The sequence below is a fragment of the Rhinatrema bivittatum genome, chromosome 8 (genome assembly GCF_901001135.1).
Source record: "Rhinatrema bivittatum chromosome 8, aRhiBiv1.1, whole genome shotgun sequence".
NCBI lineage: Eukaryota > Metazoa > Chordata > Amphibia > Gymnophiona > Rhinatrematidae > Rhinatrema > Rhinatrema bivittatum.
This window is the reverse complement of record NC_042622.1, coordinates 257,961,291-257,976,514: the sequence shown is the minus strand read 5'-3', so window position 1 is coordinate 257,976,514 and position 15,224 is coordinate 257,961,291. Positions and strand designations below refer to the sequence as shown.

At 50.0% G+C, this 15,224-nt stretch overlaps 1 protein-coding gene across 2 annotated transcripts in view; it reads left to right on the top strand.

Annotated features, from left to right (window-relative positions):
* Window positions 1-1,523: 1,523 nt before the first annotated feature.
* Window positions 1,524-15,224, top strand: part of LOC115098233 (dual specificity protein phosphatase 10-like) — a 42,096-nt gene continuing 28,395 nt past the window's right edge. The window contains exon 1 of one of the 2 annotated variants that reach the window (XM_029614691.1): window positions 1,524-1,657. Coding sequence is in view for 1 of the 2 variants with exons in the window: in XM_029614690.1 (XP_029470550.1) it covers window positions 1,872-1,900 (29 nt within the window). In the remaining variant the exon portion in view is untranslated. Of the gene's footprint in view, window positions 1,658-1,683; window positions 1,901-15,224 lie in introns of those variants that run through there. The other variant, XM_029614690.1, reaches the window with a different exon arrangement.

The following is a 15,224-nucleotide window of genomic DNA, read 5'->3' as shown; positions in this document are numbered from 1 at the left end:
ACAAGCGTCCGTTTTCCGAACCCCTGGCTGTGCGCCAATTAGGAAAACTGATGCCGATAAATTCTTTGTCTGTTTTCCTAACCGGCAAGCAGCCTACCGCTTGCGGGCTCCCGTTCTCAAGGAGGTGCTAGGATCGTGCCCCTAATTTAAATATTACATGGCACCCCCAGGAGGGGTGCCTGGGGGTGGTAGGAGAGTGGGCACTGAGTGTTCAGCGCCTGCTTTCAGTGCACATATATTGCATCGGTCCCTTAGTGGGAAGGGGATAGTGTGTCTTCAAATCTCCCCTTTTGATTCTAAAATGTGGAGTTTTTTTTTCAGAGACAATGGGATGGCTAGAACAACAGAAGCAGTGGAAAACTGCTATGTAAAAAAAATCTGTTAGAGCTGAGCAGAGAAGCTAGGCTGCTTTCTGGAGTAAGATGTAGGGTGTTATTGTCATCAGGACTGGCCATTTTCATAATCTGCACATTGGAATAAAGCTGGCTGGTTGTAGTTCTCAAGCTGCTGCTGCAGATGAGTTGCTAGCAGAAGGCCAGAAGAGGAGGAAAGAGGCAGCTGCCTGCTCTGCCTCCCGGGTGTCACTGAGCTGTCTGGGGTATGTTCTGTTGTGTCCCTGTGTAAGCAGATGTGCAGTTGCTTCAACACATGGACTTTTTGCCTGCTCTAGTCCAGCAAGCCTCAAAAACAGCTTCATTCAAACTGCCCCTTAACTTCTACTTCCAACCAAAACCTCATGTCATTTTCTGTAACAAAACAATTTCACTAAAGACCTGGCCAGGATCCTGGGGGTGGATCTTATGTGAACACTATTCAGAACTCTTATTCTGAACAATACATTTGGAGGAGCAAAAGAGAGTGAAAGGGGCACTTGCTGGGGGCAGGGGAATTTCTGACTGGTTTTTTCATGCTCAGCCTGCAAGGAGATAACCCCTGGCAGCTATCACGGAAGTGACTGAAGTGAACTGTGCCTGTGGGTCTCAGTACTGGCACAGCAGGAGCCGCTGCATGGCAGGATTCAGGTGCACTGGCAGAGTTATTGGGGGCTGGAGTGCCTTGTTACTGGCATAGGAGGGGCTGATGCTCCGATTGCACCTACTAAATTAGGTCGAGTTTAAAAGACCCCATAGAATTACCAAAAAATATAAAACTTGAAATTATAGTTTAGGTAGCTTGTTCCTAAATTCGGCAATGGGCATATAGTCATTTAATGTTGATACTGAAAAGGCAGGAAGAGAAATCCCAGAAAGGTGAGAGAGAGAAATTACGGAAGTCAATCCAAGCTTGGCACATCTTTGCTAGATCGGAGTCAGCCTGGCAATGAGCTTTACAGATTGTTTTTCCGCGGACAGATCTCATCTATTCCGCCCCCACCAGTCACCCTGCCTCCAGCTGCTCACAAGCTCACAGCATCCCCCAAAGAGCTTTTAAATTTTTTTTTTTTAGATAGGTGGCGTCCGATTGGCTGGTGATGATGTCATGCTCTCCCCTCCCCTTTTCCTCCTCCCTTCCAAACTCAGAATATAGGAAACAAAATAAAAGAAAAATCCCAAAAGAAAAAGGGACATCTAAGGAGGATAAGAGGCTCTGGGTACTGAGCGAAGAATCCTCCTTTACACCCCCGACTGGCTCCAGATTGGCATCGGCGCTGATGCAGGTGGGGCAACGACTCCCGACATAAGGAAAGGACTCTGACTGATCTACCTCTTCGCTCCTTGGGATACAGCCCCCCATGCAATTCCTTCTGCACCTGGGTAGAGACAAACACCTGGTAGAAGACATAGGGGGATCCTGTCTTAGGCCAGAGGGGACATGCAGTGGCTCCCTATCCTGTCCTCGTTAGCTGTCGCTGCCAGCCCTGAAATGGACCCATGGTTGTGACACTGCAGGCAGTGTCAAGGTGTGTAGCAAAATGCGCAGACTAAAATCTAACAAGGCCCGCAGTGTGAACACGTCTGTCCCGATCCGTGGCGGAGGGGAAGGCAGGGGATGCAGACCCGGGCTAATTTCGCCAGGGATACTCGTGGGGGATTTCTTTTCTCGTTGGTTTCATGCTGGCTGGGTCTGTGTTAGCTGGAATTTGGCATTGCAGCAGGCACTGCTTCTGCTGCTGCCCTGCCTCTTGCCTTTTCCTCGGGGCTTTTCAAACTGCAAAAGCTGGGGAGGTAGGTGACAGATTTGTCATGAGATCTATAGCGCCTACGGGGGGGAACAGGTGAGTGATATAAGAGCAGACGGAAAGCACGGAAGAGGCAAAGATCAAGGGAGACAAGTCAGACCCCCCTGACGGGAGCAAAGGGGTTAATGTCCGGCATCATGGCTAAAACTCGGGTATGGGAGAATGATTCCGCACCTGCCGAAAATCAGATCCTCCTCCTTACGTCGGCTGCTGTCAGCCAATCCGCACGGCGTCACGCACGTGCTCGCGGCCGCGCCCGTGGAAATGCCTGAGAGGTGAGCGCGAGAGGCGCGTTTCCTGCATGGCCTAAGGCCCGGAAGCGGCGCTGGAACGTGTTTAGTGTGACATCAGCGCGGCCTGCCTGCACGTGTCACTGTGCCTCTGATTGTCTGACTGGGCGGTAACGGTCCTGTCATCCTATCCCCAGTGGAATTCCGTGGTATTGTCCGGGGTCTCAGTCTTAACCAAAAGGTCCTCAGCTGAGAGTTCAAACCCGTCGTTTATATTCTGCTTGAATTTAGCCAAAAGGCCAGGAAGGCATGTGAAATCACTTTGCAGGTCACCCTCTTGTGGTCCAGGGTAATTTGAAGCTCATTTTTTCTTTGCTTTATGCCTGGGGCAACTTATCCTGTGCTCCCCTGAATGGCTGAACACTTTGGATTGTAAATTTTATTTTTCACCTTTTTAACTGCAAGCTACAATCAGATACAGTAGGTAGTTCCTTACCCAAAAGGTTTGCAATCTGTGGGCCTGATTTATTAAGGCTTTTCTCCCATTCTGTGTCTATGGAAAAATGCTTAGCAAATAAGACCTAAATTGGTAAGTGAGGCAATAGGAGAATGAAGTGACTTGCCCAAGATCACTAGGAATAGCAGTTAAAGAAGCAGGATTTGAATCATATCTACCCTAGGACTCAGCATACTGCTCTAATGACAAACGAGCTGATACAGTAAAAGTCGCGGGAGAGCCGGTGAGCGCCCGCTCTCCCGACGCGCACACAGGCCAGTGTCCTGGACACGCGATTCAGTATCGGCCTCTATGCAAATTAGGGCCTGCGGTAAAAGGGGCTAGGGACACTAGCGCATCCCTAGCGCCTCCTTTTTGACAAGTGGCGGCTGACAGCGGGTTTGACAGCCGACGCTCAATTTTACCGGCATCGGTTCTTGAACCTGCTGACAGCCACGGGTTCGGAAAACGGACACTGGCAAAATTGAGTGTCCGTTTTCCAACCTGCGGGCCATGGGCAGATTTTTAATTTTTTTTTATTTTTGGGGCCTCCGACTTAATATCACTGTGATATCACTGGGCAACAATGAAAGTGTTACTGACCTAAAAAGGTCCTACTCTGTAGTATCTTGATGTGTTGAACACGAATATGACCATGAAAAGTTTTTATTGGCTCTCGTTTTGAAGATATTTAATATAGTTCACTTTCTATGTTTAGTCATGTAAATTTATCCAGTAGGACTGTAAATAAGCCTAGAACGATGTAATATTGCATCATTATTTATTTATTTATTTTTATTTTTTTCTATACCGACATTCCTGTAAAAGTACAAATCATATCGGTTCACAATGAAACTTCAATTTCGCTCTAGGGCGGTACATGGAACAATGTTGCCAGTTAACAGCAAACACTTCAAAGTGAAAAGTGGCATAAACGTAGCTCAAAACTCTAGAAACTCATTTTAACTTAATCTAAAACTCATGAAACTCATCTTAGCAGTAAATACAGTAATTAAAATAAATCAATATAAGTAATATAAATCAGCTCGGGAGACGGAGGTACAGGGGAGATGGTAAGTGGGGGAAAGAGAAGAACTAATACCATCATGCACACATCATCCAGAGTTTATTACATTATTTTCTGATGCAATGCAGTTCTACTGCCATGCTACTGCTGAGTAAGCTGACGTCAGCAGTGTACTATATGAAGCCCAGTCAGAAAGGGTGAGCATTTGAAATATTCATGCTGGTTGACTACTGCTGGACACTCCGCAGAGATGCTCCCGAACAGGTGTACAAGAGACAAGCAAAGAAATCTAAGACGTAGTCTATGACTTCATTTTTCAAACGGTATTAACCGTAGGTCTCCTACTATTGGCATACAATTCAAGATGTAATTATATTATTGCATATTACAAAAAAACTAGAGCCAATTTTGCATTTTCACAGTCACATTCATGTTTAGCACATGGAAATTTATAAGAATTGACTAATTTCATTTCCGTAACATGACTTTTGTGAAAATTTGTTGCCCAGTGATTAAGTCGGAGGGTGTACAGAAAAGCAGTTTTTTCTGCTTTTCTGTACACTTTTCTGGTGCCGGCCGAAATTAACTCCTGCCTTAAAAACATAAGAAATAGGATGCTGGGCTTGATGGACCCTTGGTCTGACCCAGCATGGCAGTTTCCAACAGAGGCCAAACCAGGCCACAAGAACCTGGCAAATACCCAAACACTAAGAAAATCCCATGCCACTGATGCAATTAATAGAAGTGGCTATTCCCTAAGGGGTAGATTTTCAAAAACGGCGCGTTGGCGTACTTTTGTTGGCGCTCCAGGCGCCAACAAAAGTACGCGGGATTTTAGTTGATACACGCGTAGCCGCTAAAATCCTGGATCGGCCCGCGCAAGGCTACCGATTTCGTGTCTTTTAACCAGTTTGTAATCCAAGACTATCCCATGACTTTTTAGTTTTCTTAGAAGCCTCTCATGAGGGACTTTGTCAAAAGCCTTCTGAAAATCCAAATACACTACATCTACCGGTTCACCTTTATCCACATGTTTATTAACCCCTTCAAAAAAATGAAGCAGATTTGTTAGGCAAGACTTCCCTTGGGTAAATCCATGTTGACTGTATTCCATTAAACCAAGTCTTTCTATATGCTCTACGATTTTGATCTTGAGAATAGTTTCCACTATTTTTCCTGGCGCTGAAGTCAGGCTCACTGGTCTATAGTTACCCGGATTGCCCCTGGAGCCTTTTTTAAATATTGGGGTTAGATTGGCTACCCTCCAGTCTTCAGGGTACAATGGATGATTTTAATGATAGGTTACAAATTTTAACTAATAGATCAGAAATTTCATTTTTGAGTTCCTTCAGTACCCTAGGATGCATACCATCTGGTCCAGGTGATTTGCTACTCCTTAGTTTGTCAATCTGGCCTACTACATCTTCCAGTTCACGGTGATTTCGTTCAGTTCGACTGACTCATCACCCCTGAAAACCATCTCCGGAACTGGTATCTCCCCAATATCCTCATTAGTAAACACGGAAGCAAAGAATTCATGCTGAGGTAGATCTTAAATAAGTACGTGCGTGCACTTTTGTTCGCGCAACCGGCGCAAACAAAAGGACGCCGGGATTTTATAAGATACGCGCGTAGCCGCACGTATCTTATAAAATCCGGGGTCGGCGCGCGCAAGGCTGCGCAAAATCGGCAGCCTGTGCTCGCCGAGCTGCGCAGCTTACCTCCGTTCCCTCTGAAATCGGAGCGGTCTCGGAAGGAACTTTCCTTCCGCGTCCCCCCACCTTCCCCTCTCTTCCCCTATCTAACCCACCCCCCAGCACTTGAAGCAGGCGTAACTTGCGCACGCCGCCTCGGCATCCCCCGGCATAGGCCACAGTGCCAGGGGACTCGGGACCGTCCTCCCGGACCGCCCCTGACCCTAGACATGCCCCCGGACACGCCTCCCGCCCCTTTTACGAAGCCCCGGGACTTACGCGCGTCCCAGGGCTTTGCGTGCGCCGCCGGCCTATGCAAAATAGGCGCGCCGGCGCCAAGTGCCCTGCGCGCGTAAATCCGGCAGGATTTACGCGCGCAGGGCTTTTAAAATCTAGCCCTTAGCCTTTCTTCAATGGCCTTATCTTCCCTAAGAGCCCGTTTAAACCCCTCTGTCATCTAATGGTCCAACCGACTCCCTCACAGGTTTCTTGCTTCGGATATATTTAAAAATGTTTTTATTATGAGTTTTTGCCTCTATGGCCAACTTCAATTCAAATTCTCTCTTCGCCTGTCTTATCAATGTTTTACACTTAACTTGACAATGCTTATGTTTTATCCTATTTTCTTCAGATGGATCCTTCTTCCAATTTTTGAAGGATTTTTTTTGGCTAAAATAGCCTCTTTCACCTCCTTTTAACCATGACGTTAATCGTTTTGCCTTCCTTCCACCTTTCTTAATGTGTGGAATAAATATGGACTGCGCCTCTAGGATTGTATTTTTAAACAATGTCCATGCCTGTTGAACACTTTTAACCTTTGCAGTGCCCCTTTCAGTTTTTTTCTATTTTCATTTTATCAAAGTTTCCCTTTTGAAAGTTTAATGTTAGAGCTGCAGATTTACTTATTGTTCCCCTTCCAGTTATTAGTTTAAATTTGATCATGTTATGATCACTGTTGCCAAGTGGCCCCACCACCGTTACCTCTCTCACCAAATCCTGCGTTCCACTAAGAATTAAATCTAAAATAGCTCCCTCTCTTGTTGGTTCCTGAACCAATTGCTCCATGAAGCAGTCATTTATTACATCCAGGAACTTTATGTCTCTAGCAAGTCCTGATGTTACATTTACCCAGTCAATATTGGGGTAATTGAAATCTCCCATTATTATTTCACTGCCAAATTGGTTAGCTTCCCTGATTTCTCTTAGCATTTCATCATCTGTCTGACCATTTTGTCCAGGTGGACGGTAGTATACTCCTATCACTATGCTCTTACCCAACACATATGGGATTTCTACCCATATAGATTCTACTGATCATTTAGTCTCTTGTATGATCTTTATCCTCTTGGACTCTATAACCTCCCGGACATAAAGTGCCACACCCCCACCAAGTTGATCCTCCCTATCATTGCGATATAATTTGTACCCTGATATAGCACTGTCCCATTGGTTATCCTCCTTCCACCAAGTCTCTGTGATGCCAATTATGTCTATGTCATCATTTGCTGCTATACACTCTAACTCTCCCATCTTATTTCTTAGACTTCTGGCATTGGCATACAGACATTTCAAAGTGTGTTTTTTGTTTGCATTAACAACCTGCTTTTCAGTTGTTAGGGATAATTCGGAAACCATTAGCTTCGGTGATTTTTTATATATAGGCACATGGACTATGTTTGCTTTTAATGGAACCTCTCTGTTGGGATGCCCTAACTCTTCTATGTCATTAGTATCCTTCAAGGATACATTTCTCCGAACCATGCACTGCTGAGTGACTGTTGGCTTTCCCCCTTGTTCTAGTTTAAAAGCTGCTCTATCTCCTGCCTTTGGCAGGTGTTACTTTCTGTATTGCTCGGGAATGACTAATAGGTCCATCAACATGCATTTACATGTTGCGGGTGCTATTAGTTTCGGGGGGGGGGGGGGGGTTAGCCGAGCGTTTTCCACGCGCTATTACCCCTTTCCTAGCGTGTAGCAGATGGACTCAGAACCAATGGGTATAGTGTACTCGTGCTAGCAGTTGGAGACGGATCAGATTTCAATCTGACGTCAGCCCCTAGTACATATACCCCTGCAGGAAGTGCAGAGCCTCAGTATTTTCCGTCTCCATAGCAGTTAGGAGCTGTCTGCACGCTCTCAGAGCGTTGGAACCAAATTTAAAGAAGAAAATTCTACTGAAGACGAGCCCCGCTCTCCTGCGGTGATACCTAAGGGTCCCTCCCCAGTCGAGATTCCCGAGGTGATTTCCGTGATCCCTCGGAGGTGAGCCTCGGTCCGGTGGCCGAATCGCGGCGGGACCTAGCCCCCGAAGGATCGGGTGCGGCATAGAGGCAGCCTCGGTCTGGCAGCCGAATCGCGGCAAGGACTTACAGCCCCCGAGCGAGAGGAGTTTGGGCGCGGCTGAGAGGCAGCGGGTGCACCCTCAAAAGCGGCGGTGAAGGTAGTTGCCCTCTCCCCCCGCAGCCGGAGACCGCTAGGGTCGAGACCGGGAAGCGCCGAAGATAAGGTAAGGTAGAAATCTTTACTTGTGCCGGTCTCCGAGGATTGAGGACGAGTGCAGGCCATCGGCCGAAGCCAGCGCCACCGGGTTGATTTGCCCTAGTAGAGCCAGACCCCGGCATTTCCAAGGGCCCTCCCATGTGGAGACCCTCCGAGGTAGTCGCCATCTTGCCCGCATGGTCGCCGTCGCCATCTTGGCCTTAATCTCGCCATTCACATCGCCGCCCGGCCGAGCGCACAAAACTTACCTGTGCGCACAAACCTACTTCTGCGCGTAAGTTATACGCACAAGAACCCTTGGACGCACAAGCGGCGCGCGCAAGTCCCGGTTGCACGGACTACGCGCACTCGACTACCCGCGCGCACATCCCGGGTTAAGTGCTCAGATACGCGCACAAACCCCGACTAAAGCGCACAGATACGCGTGCACGCGGCCAGGCGCTCTGGAACGAAACATGTACGCGCAGGCAACCTCGACACCTCCAATAACGGAAGTAAAATCCCTAGGTCTCTGCTCAGCATGCCACCTCAGGGCCGCCCCGAGCCAGGAAGCCGATGCCTTATGCACCCAATGCGAGGAGGCCCTGGGAGATCCACCACAGGCTCAGTCTTGCCCAGGGCTGGGGACTAGCTCTTCAGGGGGCTCCCTGGAGCTAGCAACCCCCAGTGGGTCTCCCTCTCAGCCGGAGGCTCCCAGGGAAGCAGCGCCACTCAATGTGGACCCCTCGTCTATTTCTTGGGTGGAACTCTTCAAGGGGATTCACGCCTTTGTCCGAATGCAAACGGATTCCCGGGCGGACCAACCACATATGTCGCAGGAGGACCCCTATGCTCCAGGCCCCTCAAGACCTAGGCATAGGCTTTTACCGCCAAGTAGTCCCACCTTCGGGGTACGGACATCTCAGAAGAAGAAGTCGAACCCCTAGAAGAAGGAGAACTCCCCCCGGGGACAGAACCCCACCGAACCATGAGACGGTTCTTCACAAGGGAGGAGCTCCCGGATCTGGTCTCCCAATGCCTGGCGGAACTGGCGATTCCGGATTCAGAAACCCAGGGGGATCCTGAGGAGAACCCATTTCTGGAAGGCCTTCGACAGACCTCCCGTCATTTCCCGCTCTTGCGAGCCGCTCAACAGCTAATTGACCTGGAATGGAACACCCCAGAGTCTGCCTTTAAAGGGGGGCGGGCCTTGGCCAGCTTGTACCCCCTGGATCCAGCAACCAAAGACATGCTCGCTTGCCCTAGAGTGGATGCCATGGTCTGTGCAGTCTCCAAGCGCACCACCATTCCGGTAGAGGGAGGAGCAGCACTCAAGGACACGCATGACCGGCGGCTAGAAGCCATGCTTAAACAGTCATTTGACGTGGCCGCTATGTCTCTTCAGATTGCGGCCTGCTGCTCCGTGGTGACACGTGCCTGCTTTTCCCAGGCCAGGAACGGCACCCCGGGAGATATCTTGGACCCAGCGCTATCCTTTCTAACGGACGCAGCCTCAGACCTCGTACGCACAGCGGCCAGAGGAGTATCATCGGCGGTGGCGGCCAGGAGACTGCTCTGGCTCAGAAGCTGGTCGGCCGACCCATCTTCCAAAACACGCCTCACAAGGATGCCCTTCAAAGGAACACTTCTGTTCGGCAGCGATTTAGAAAAGATGGCGGGCAAATGGGGCGAATCCCCAGTACCGCGCCTTCCGGAAGACAAGTCAAGGAGAGCCCAGCGACAGCCTTCCAGGGCCTCCAGGGGCAGAAGCTCGCAGCGCTTCAACCCATACAGGAGCAGCTACCAGGCGCCCCGCCCTCCGGGCAGGAACCAGTCCTTTCGGAACAAGCACAACAAGAGGGGAAACAGCTCGGGCCCAGGGCCCGGCCGCGCTCCGCATTGAGAATCAGCCGACCCATCCAAGGGAAGCCATAGTGGGCAGACTGGCCCTGTTCTACCAAAGATAGGTCGAGATAACTTCGGACAAGTGGGTCCTAGCCATCATCTGGGAAGGGTACTACCTGGACTTCATACGCACCCCCCCGGACAAGTTTGTGGAGTCCCCCTGCCACGACCCCACCAAAAAGGTGGCAGTGGAAGTTACACTGGCCAGACTACTGAACCTCGAGGCCATAACTCCGGTACCTCCTCAGGAGATAAACTCTGGTCATTATTCCATATATTTTCTTGTTCCCAAGAAAGAGGGAACGTTCTGACCAATCCTGGACCTCAAATCCGTAAACCGATAATTGAAGGTCCCCCGCTTCCGCATGGAAACCCTGAGATCCGTAATAAAGGCAATACAGCCGGGAGAGTTCCTCACCTCCCTGGACCTGTCAGAGGCGTACCTGCACATCCCAATTCATCAGGAACACCAGCGTTACCTACGTTTCAAGATCCTGGGCCATCACTACCAGTTCCGGGCCCTACCCTTCGGGCTAGCCACAGCACCACGGACGTTCACCAAGGTGATAGTGGTAGTGGTGGCAATACTGCGGAAGGAAGGAGTCCTCATTCATCCTTACTTGGACGACTGGCTGATCAGGGCAAAGTCACCAGAGGAAAGCATCCAATCAACCAACAGAGTCAAGTCTCTACTGGAGAGCCTCGGATGGGTGGTCAACACGAACAAGAGTTCCCTGCAGCCCTCACAATCGTTGGAGTACCTGGGGGTCCACTTTGACACCAAGGAAGACAAGTCAGCCTGACTCCCACAAGGAGGTCAAAACTGTGGAACCGGTTGCAATCCTTGATGAGCGACCCTCGCCCCACGGCATGGGATTACCTGCAGGCCCTAGGGCTGATGGCATCCACACTGGAAGTGGTCCCCTGGGCGAGGGCCCACATGAGGCCTCTACAACACTCACTGCTGTCCCGTTGGAACCCACGGTCGCACAACTACACCGTACGCTTAGCCCTCCCGGGCACAGGTCGGACCAAACTACACTGGTGGCTGCAGCCCAGCCACATGAACAGAGGCTCAAGACTATCATCCCCAACCTGGACTCTGCTAACTACAGATGCCAGCCTACGGGGATGGGGAGCACACTGCGAGGAATTAACCGCCCAAGGGCAGTGGAACACAGAAGAGGCAGGATGGAACATCAATCGCCTAGAAGCGCGGGCAGTCAGACTCGCCTGCCTGCGGTTCACCCAAAGACTCCGAGGCAAAGCGGTCAGGGTGATGTCCGACAACGCCACAATGGTAGCCTACATCAACAGGCAAGGGGAACCAGAAGCCAACAGGTGTCACTGGAGATAAACCCACTGATGGCATGGGCAGAAGCAAATCTACAGGAGATCTCTGCCGCCCACATCGCTGGGAAGGACAACATCACGGCGGACTTCCTCAGCAGGGAAAGTCTAGACCCAGGAGAATGGAAGCTGTCTCCTGCAGCCTTCCGGATGATAGTAAACCGGTGGGGAACACCGGAAATGGACCTTCTGGTGAACAGAACCAATGCCCAAGTACCCAGATATTTCAGCCGCAAGCGGGATCTACAATCCCAAGGGATCGATGCCCTGGTGCAGGCCTGGCCACGGGGGACCCTACTATACGCCTTCCCGCCGTGGCCCCTCTTGGGCGCAATCATTCACAAGATACAGCTACACAAGGGACTAGTTCTTCTGGTGGCCCCGGATTGGCCAAGAAGACTGTGGTACGTAGACATGAGAAGACTGCTGGCAGGGAACCCTCTACCCCTGCCCCCTCTCAGGGACCTGCTACAACAGGGTCCGATCCTCCATGAGGACCCAGCTCAATTCTCTCTTATGGTCTTGGCCATTGAGAGGGCTCACCTGAAGAAGAGCGGATACTCGGGGGTGGTAATAGACACCCTCCTCCGAGCACACAAGTTCTCCACATTGTTAACATACATAAGGATCTGGAGAATATTTGAAGCCTGGTGCGAAGATCACGACATCAAGATACGTTCACTTAAAGTTCCCGTGATGCTGGAGTTCCTACAAAGCGGACTCCAGAAAGGACTGTCCCTCAACTCCATCAAGGTACAGGTGGCAGCACTGGCATGCTTTGGCACCAGGGGCGAGAGCGATAGCCTAGCCTTTCACCCGGATGTGTCACGTTTCCTGAAAGGAGTCAAACACATTCGTCCACCTCTGAAGTGGCCAGTACCTCTGTGGAATCTCAACCTCATCTTGGACTTCCTATCTGGAACCACCTTCAGACCTCTTCGAGGGCTATCACTCCATCAGCTGACCCTGAAGATTGTCTTCCTACTGGCAGTTTGTTCAGCGCGACGCATCTCTGAACTACAAGCGCTGTCTTGCCGTGAACCCTTTCTTAGGTTCACTCCGGGATCCATCCAGCTGCGCACGGTACCGTCATTCCTTCCCAAAGTAGTCTCCCACTTCCATCTGAACCAGACCATCTCGCTCCCGTCGGCGGGAGCCCTGAAGAATTCGGAAGAAGCCCGTAGTCTGCGTCACCTCAACGTTGGCAGAATCCTTTCCAGATACCTGGAAATGTCAGAACCCGTACGGAAGACGGACCACCTTTTCGTCCTTCACAGCGGGAAAAGACTAGGGGAAGCAGCCTCACGGGCAACCATAGCCCGATGGATCAATGAAGTCATCAAGGCGGCCTACGTAGAAGCAGGGAAACCTCCGCCTCTACAGATCAAGGCCCATTCGACCAGAGCCCAGGCAGCATCCTGGGCAGAAACAAGAATGATGTCACCCGCCGAGATTTGCAGGGCGGCGACATGGTCCTCCATCCATACCTTCTCCAGATTCTACCGTCTGGATGTTCAGGCCCGAGAGGACACGACATTTGCAAGGGCAATACTGAGGGGGTCACAGGCAGCCTCCCACCCGGTTCGGAAGTAGCTCTTATACATCCCATTGGTTCTGAGTCCATCTGCTACACGCTAGGAAATGGAGAAATTACTTACCTGATAATTTCGTTTTCCTTAGTGTAGACAGATGGACTCAGCAGCCCGCCCTTGGCTGCCATCATGCATTGAATTGCAAATGATTCAAGGGTAAGCCTCCTTTTCGTTTACCTAGGTCTCCACCTGGCTGGGTGTCGACGCTTTCCGGTTGAGCTCCCTGGTGGTCTCCAGCTATACTCAATCGACCAGTTCAAATTAATCTAGTTAATCAAGTTATAACGTTTATATAGTTATGAAGTTATACAAGTTAATCAAATTAACCAATCGGTCAGTCAAACATATATCCACAATGCTTTGCAAGGAAGAATACTGAGGCTCTGCACTTCCTGCAGGGGTATATGTACTAGGGGCTGACGTCAGATTGAAATCTGATCAGTCTCCAACTGCTAGCACGAGTACACTATACCCCATTGGTTTTGAGTCCATCTGTCTACACTAAGGAAAATGAAATTATCAGGTAAGTAATTTCTCCATTACTGTATAAGGGGTAAAAATAGCGCGTCGAAAACGGGGGCTAACAGTGTGCTCAGTCTGAGCACACTTTACTGGATCGGCCCGTAAGTTACTCCTCCATCCCCTTAGTGTCTGTGCATCCTAGTGGCCTCCTATTGGATAGGGTTGCCAACTGGCTTTTTAAATAGATCCAATCTTGGAGTTACCCCACTATATGAACTTGTAGTTCTGGTGTCCCTATATATTTCCCTAATGAAAGCAAGTCTACAAGTCCATACAGGAGGTGGGGTGAAACTAGAAAAGGATCAGCCTGTCTTGAAAATCAGTTGCCTGCTGGTAATCCTACTGCAGGACACTGTCCTAGGCTGGGGCTTGATATTACGAGTTTGGGTGATGGGCCCTGACAGTAAATGTGAGACTGGTTCACGTCATACACTAGCACTTTTCTTGATTCTCTTTTTTGTAATTTAACTTGGGGCAGGGCAGCATCTTCTCAGCTGGACCAAAAGAAAGATGCTGGGCGGGGGCACAGAGTACCTGGCTCCCGCTTTGCAGTGATGGATATGCCTGGCTGTGCTTAGTGGGACAAGTTCCCTTTCCATGCTGAAGGCAGCCATCTCCAGTCACAAAATAATGACTCCCAAGTGTTGGTGTGTCAGGTGTGTTTGTAGAAGACAGTGATGCCAGATAGGAAAATTGGATCTTACCTGCTAATTTTCGTTCCTGTAATACCACAGATCAGTCCAGACCAGTGGGTTATGTACTCCCACCAGCAGATGGAGGCAGAGAAAACAACTTCGAAGCACTGCTTTATATACCACTAGTGCCACCTGCAGCTCCTCAGTATTGGTCGATCCCCAAGCAAAAAACCACTGGAACCAACTTCAAACCAACTTAAACAACCATTCACCCCGAACAAGGCGAACATCCAAAAACCAGGAGAGTTGGATTCCCCTAAAGAAGGAAACCCTACCCCGGATCTTCGTTAATATTGGCATCAAAACTATTTCCTTCAGAATTCTTCAATACAGTAGCTAACCCAAAGGTCAGTCCATCTTTCGGCATTCACGTCTGGGCGGGCCTCTGGACTGATTTGTGGTATTAAAGGATTGAAAATTAGCAGGTAAGATCCAATTTTCCTTTCCTGAACATACCCAGATCAGTCCAGACCAGTGGGATGTACCAAAGCTGATGTCCTGAAAGACACGCTCTTAGAACTCGTTCCCCGAAATTGGATTCCTCCGGCGCCCTTACGTCCAAGCGGTAATGCTTGGAAAAGGTATGCAGAGAGGACCAGACCGCGGCTCTACAGATCTCTTGAGGAGAAACCAGCTGGCACTCCGCCCAAGAGGCCGCCTGTGTCCGCGTGGAATGAACTTTCAAACCATCCGGAATGGAGCGGCCATCGCTAATGTACGCCAAACCAATGGTCTCCTTCAGCCACCGAGACAGTGGCCTTGGATGCCTTGTCCCCCCGCTTAGGACCACCAAATAGGACAAACAAATGATCTGACTTTCGAAAAGGATTGGTGACCTTCAAATAGCGCAGGAGGATTCGGCGAACATCCAATAAATGCAGGTTTCTATCCGTCGCTGAGTCGCGAGACCAGTCCAGGAAGCCAGGGAGCTCTACCGACTGATTAACTTGAAACGCCGACACCACCTTCAGCAGAAAGGATGGCACCGTGCGCAAGGACACCCTATCCGCTGAAATCCGTAAAAACAGGTCCTGGCAGGACAGGGCCTGCAATTCC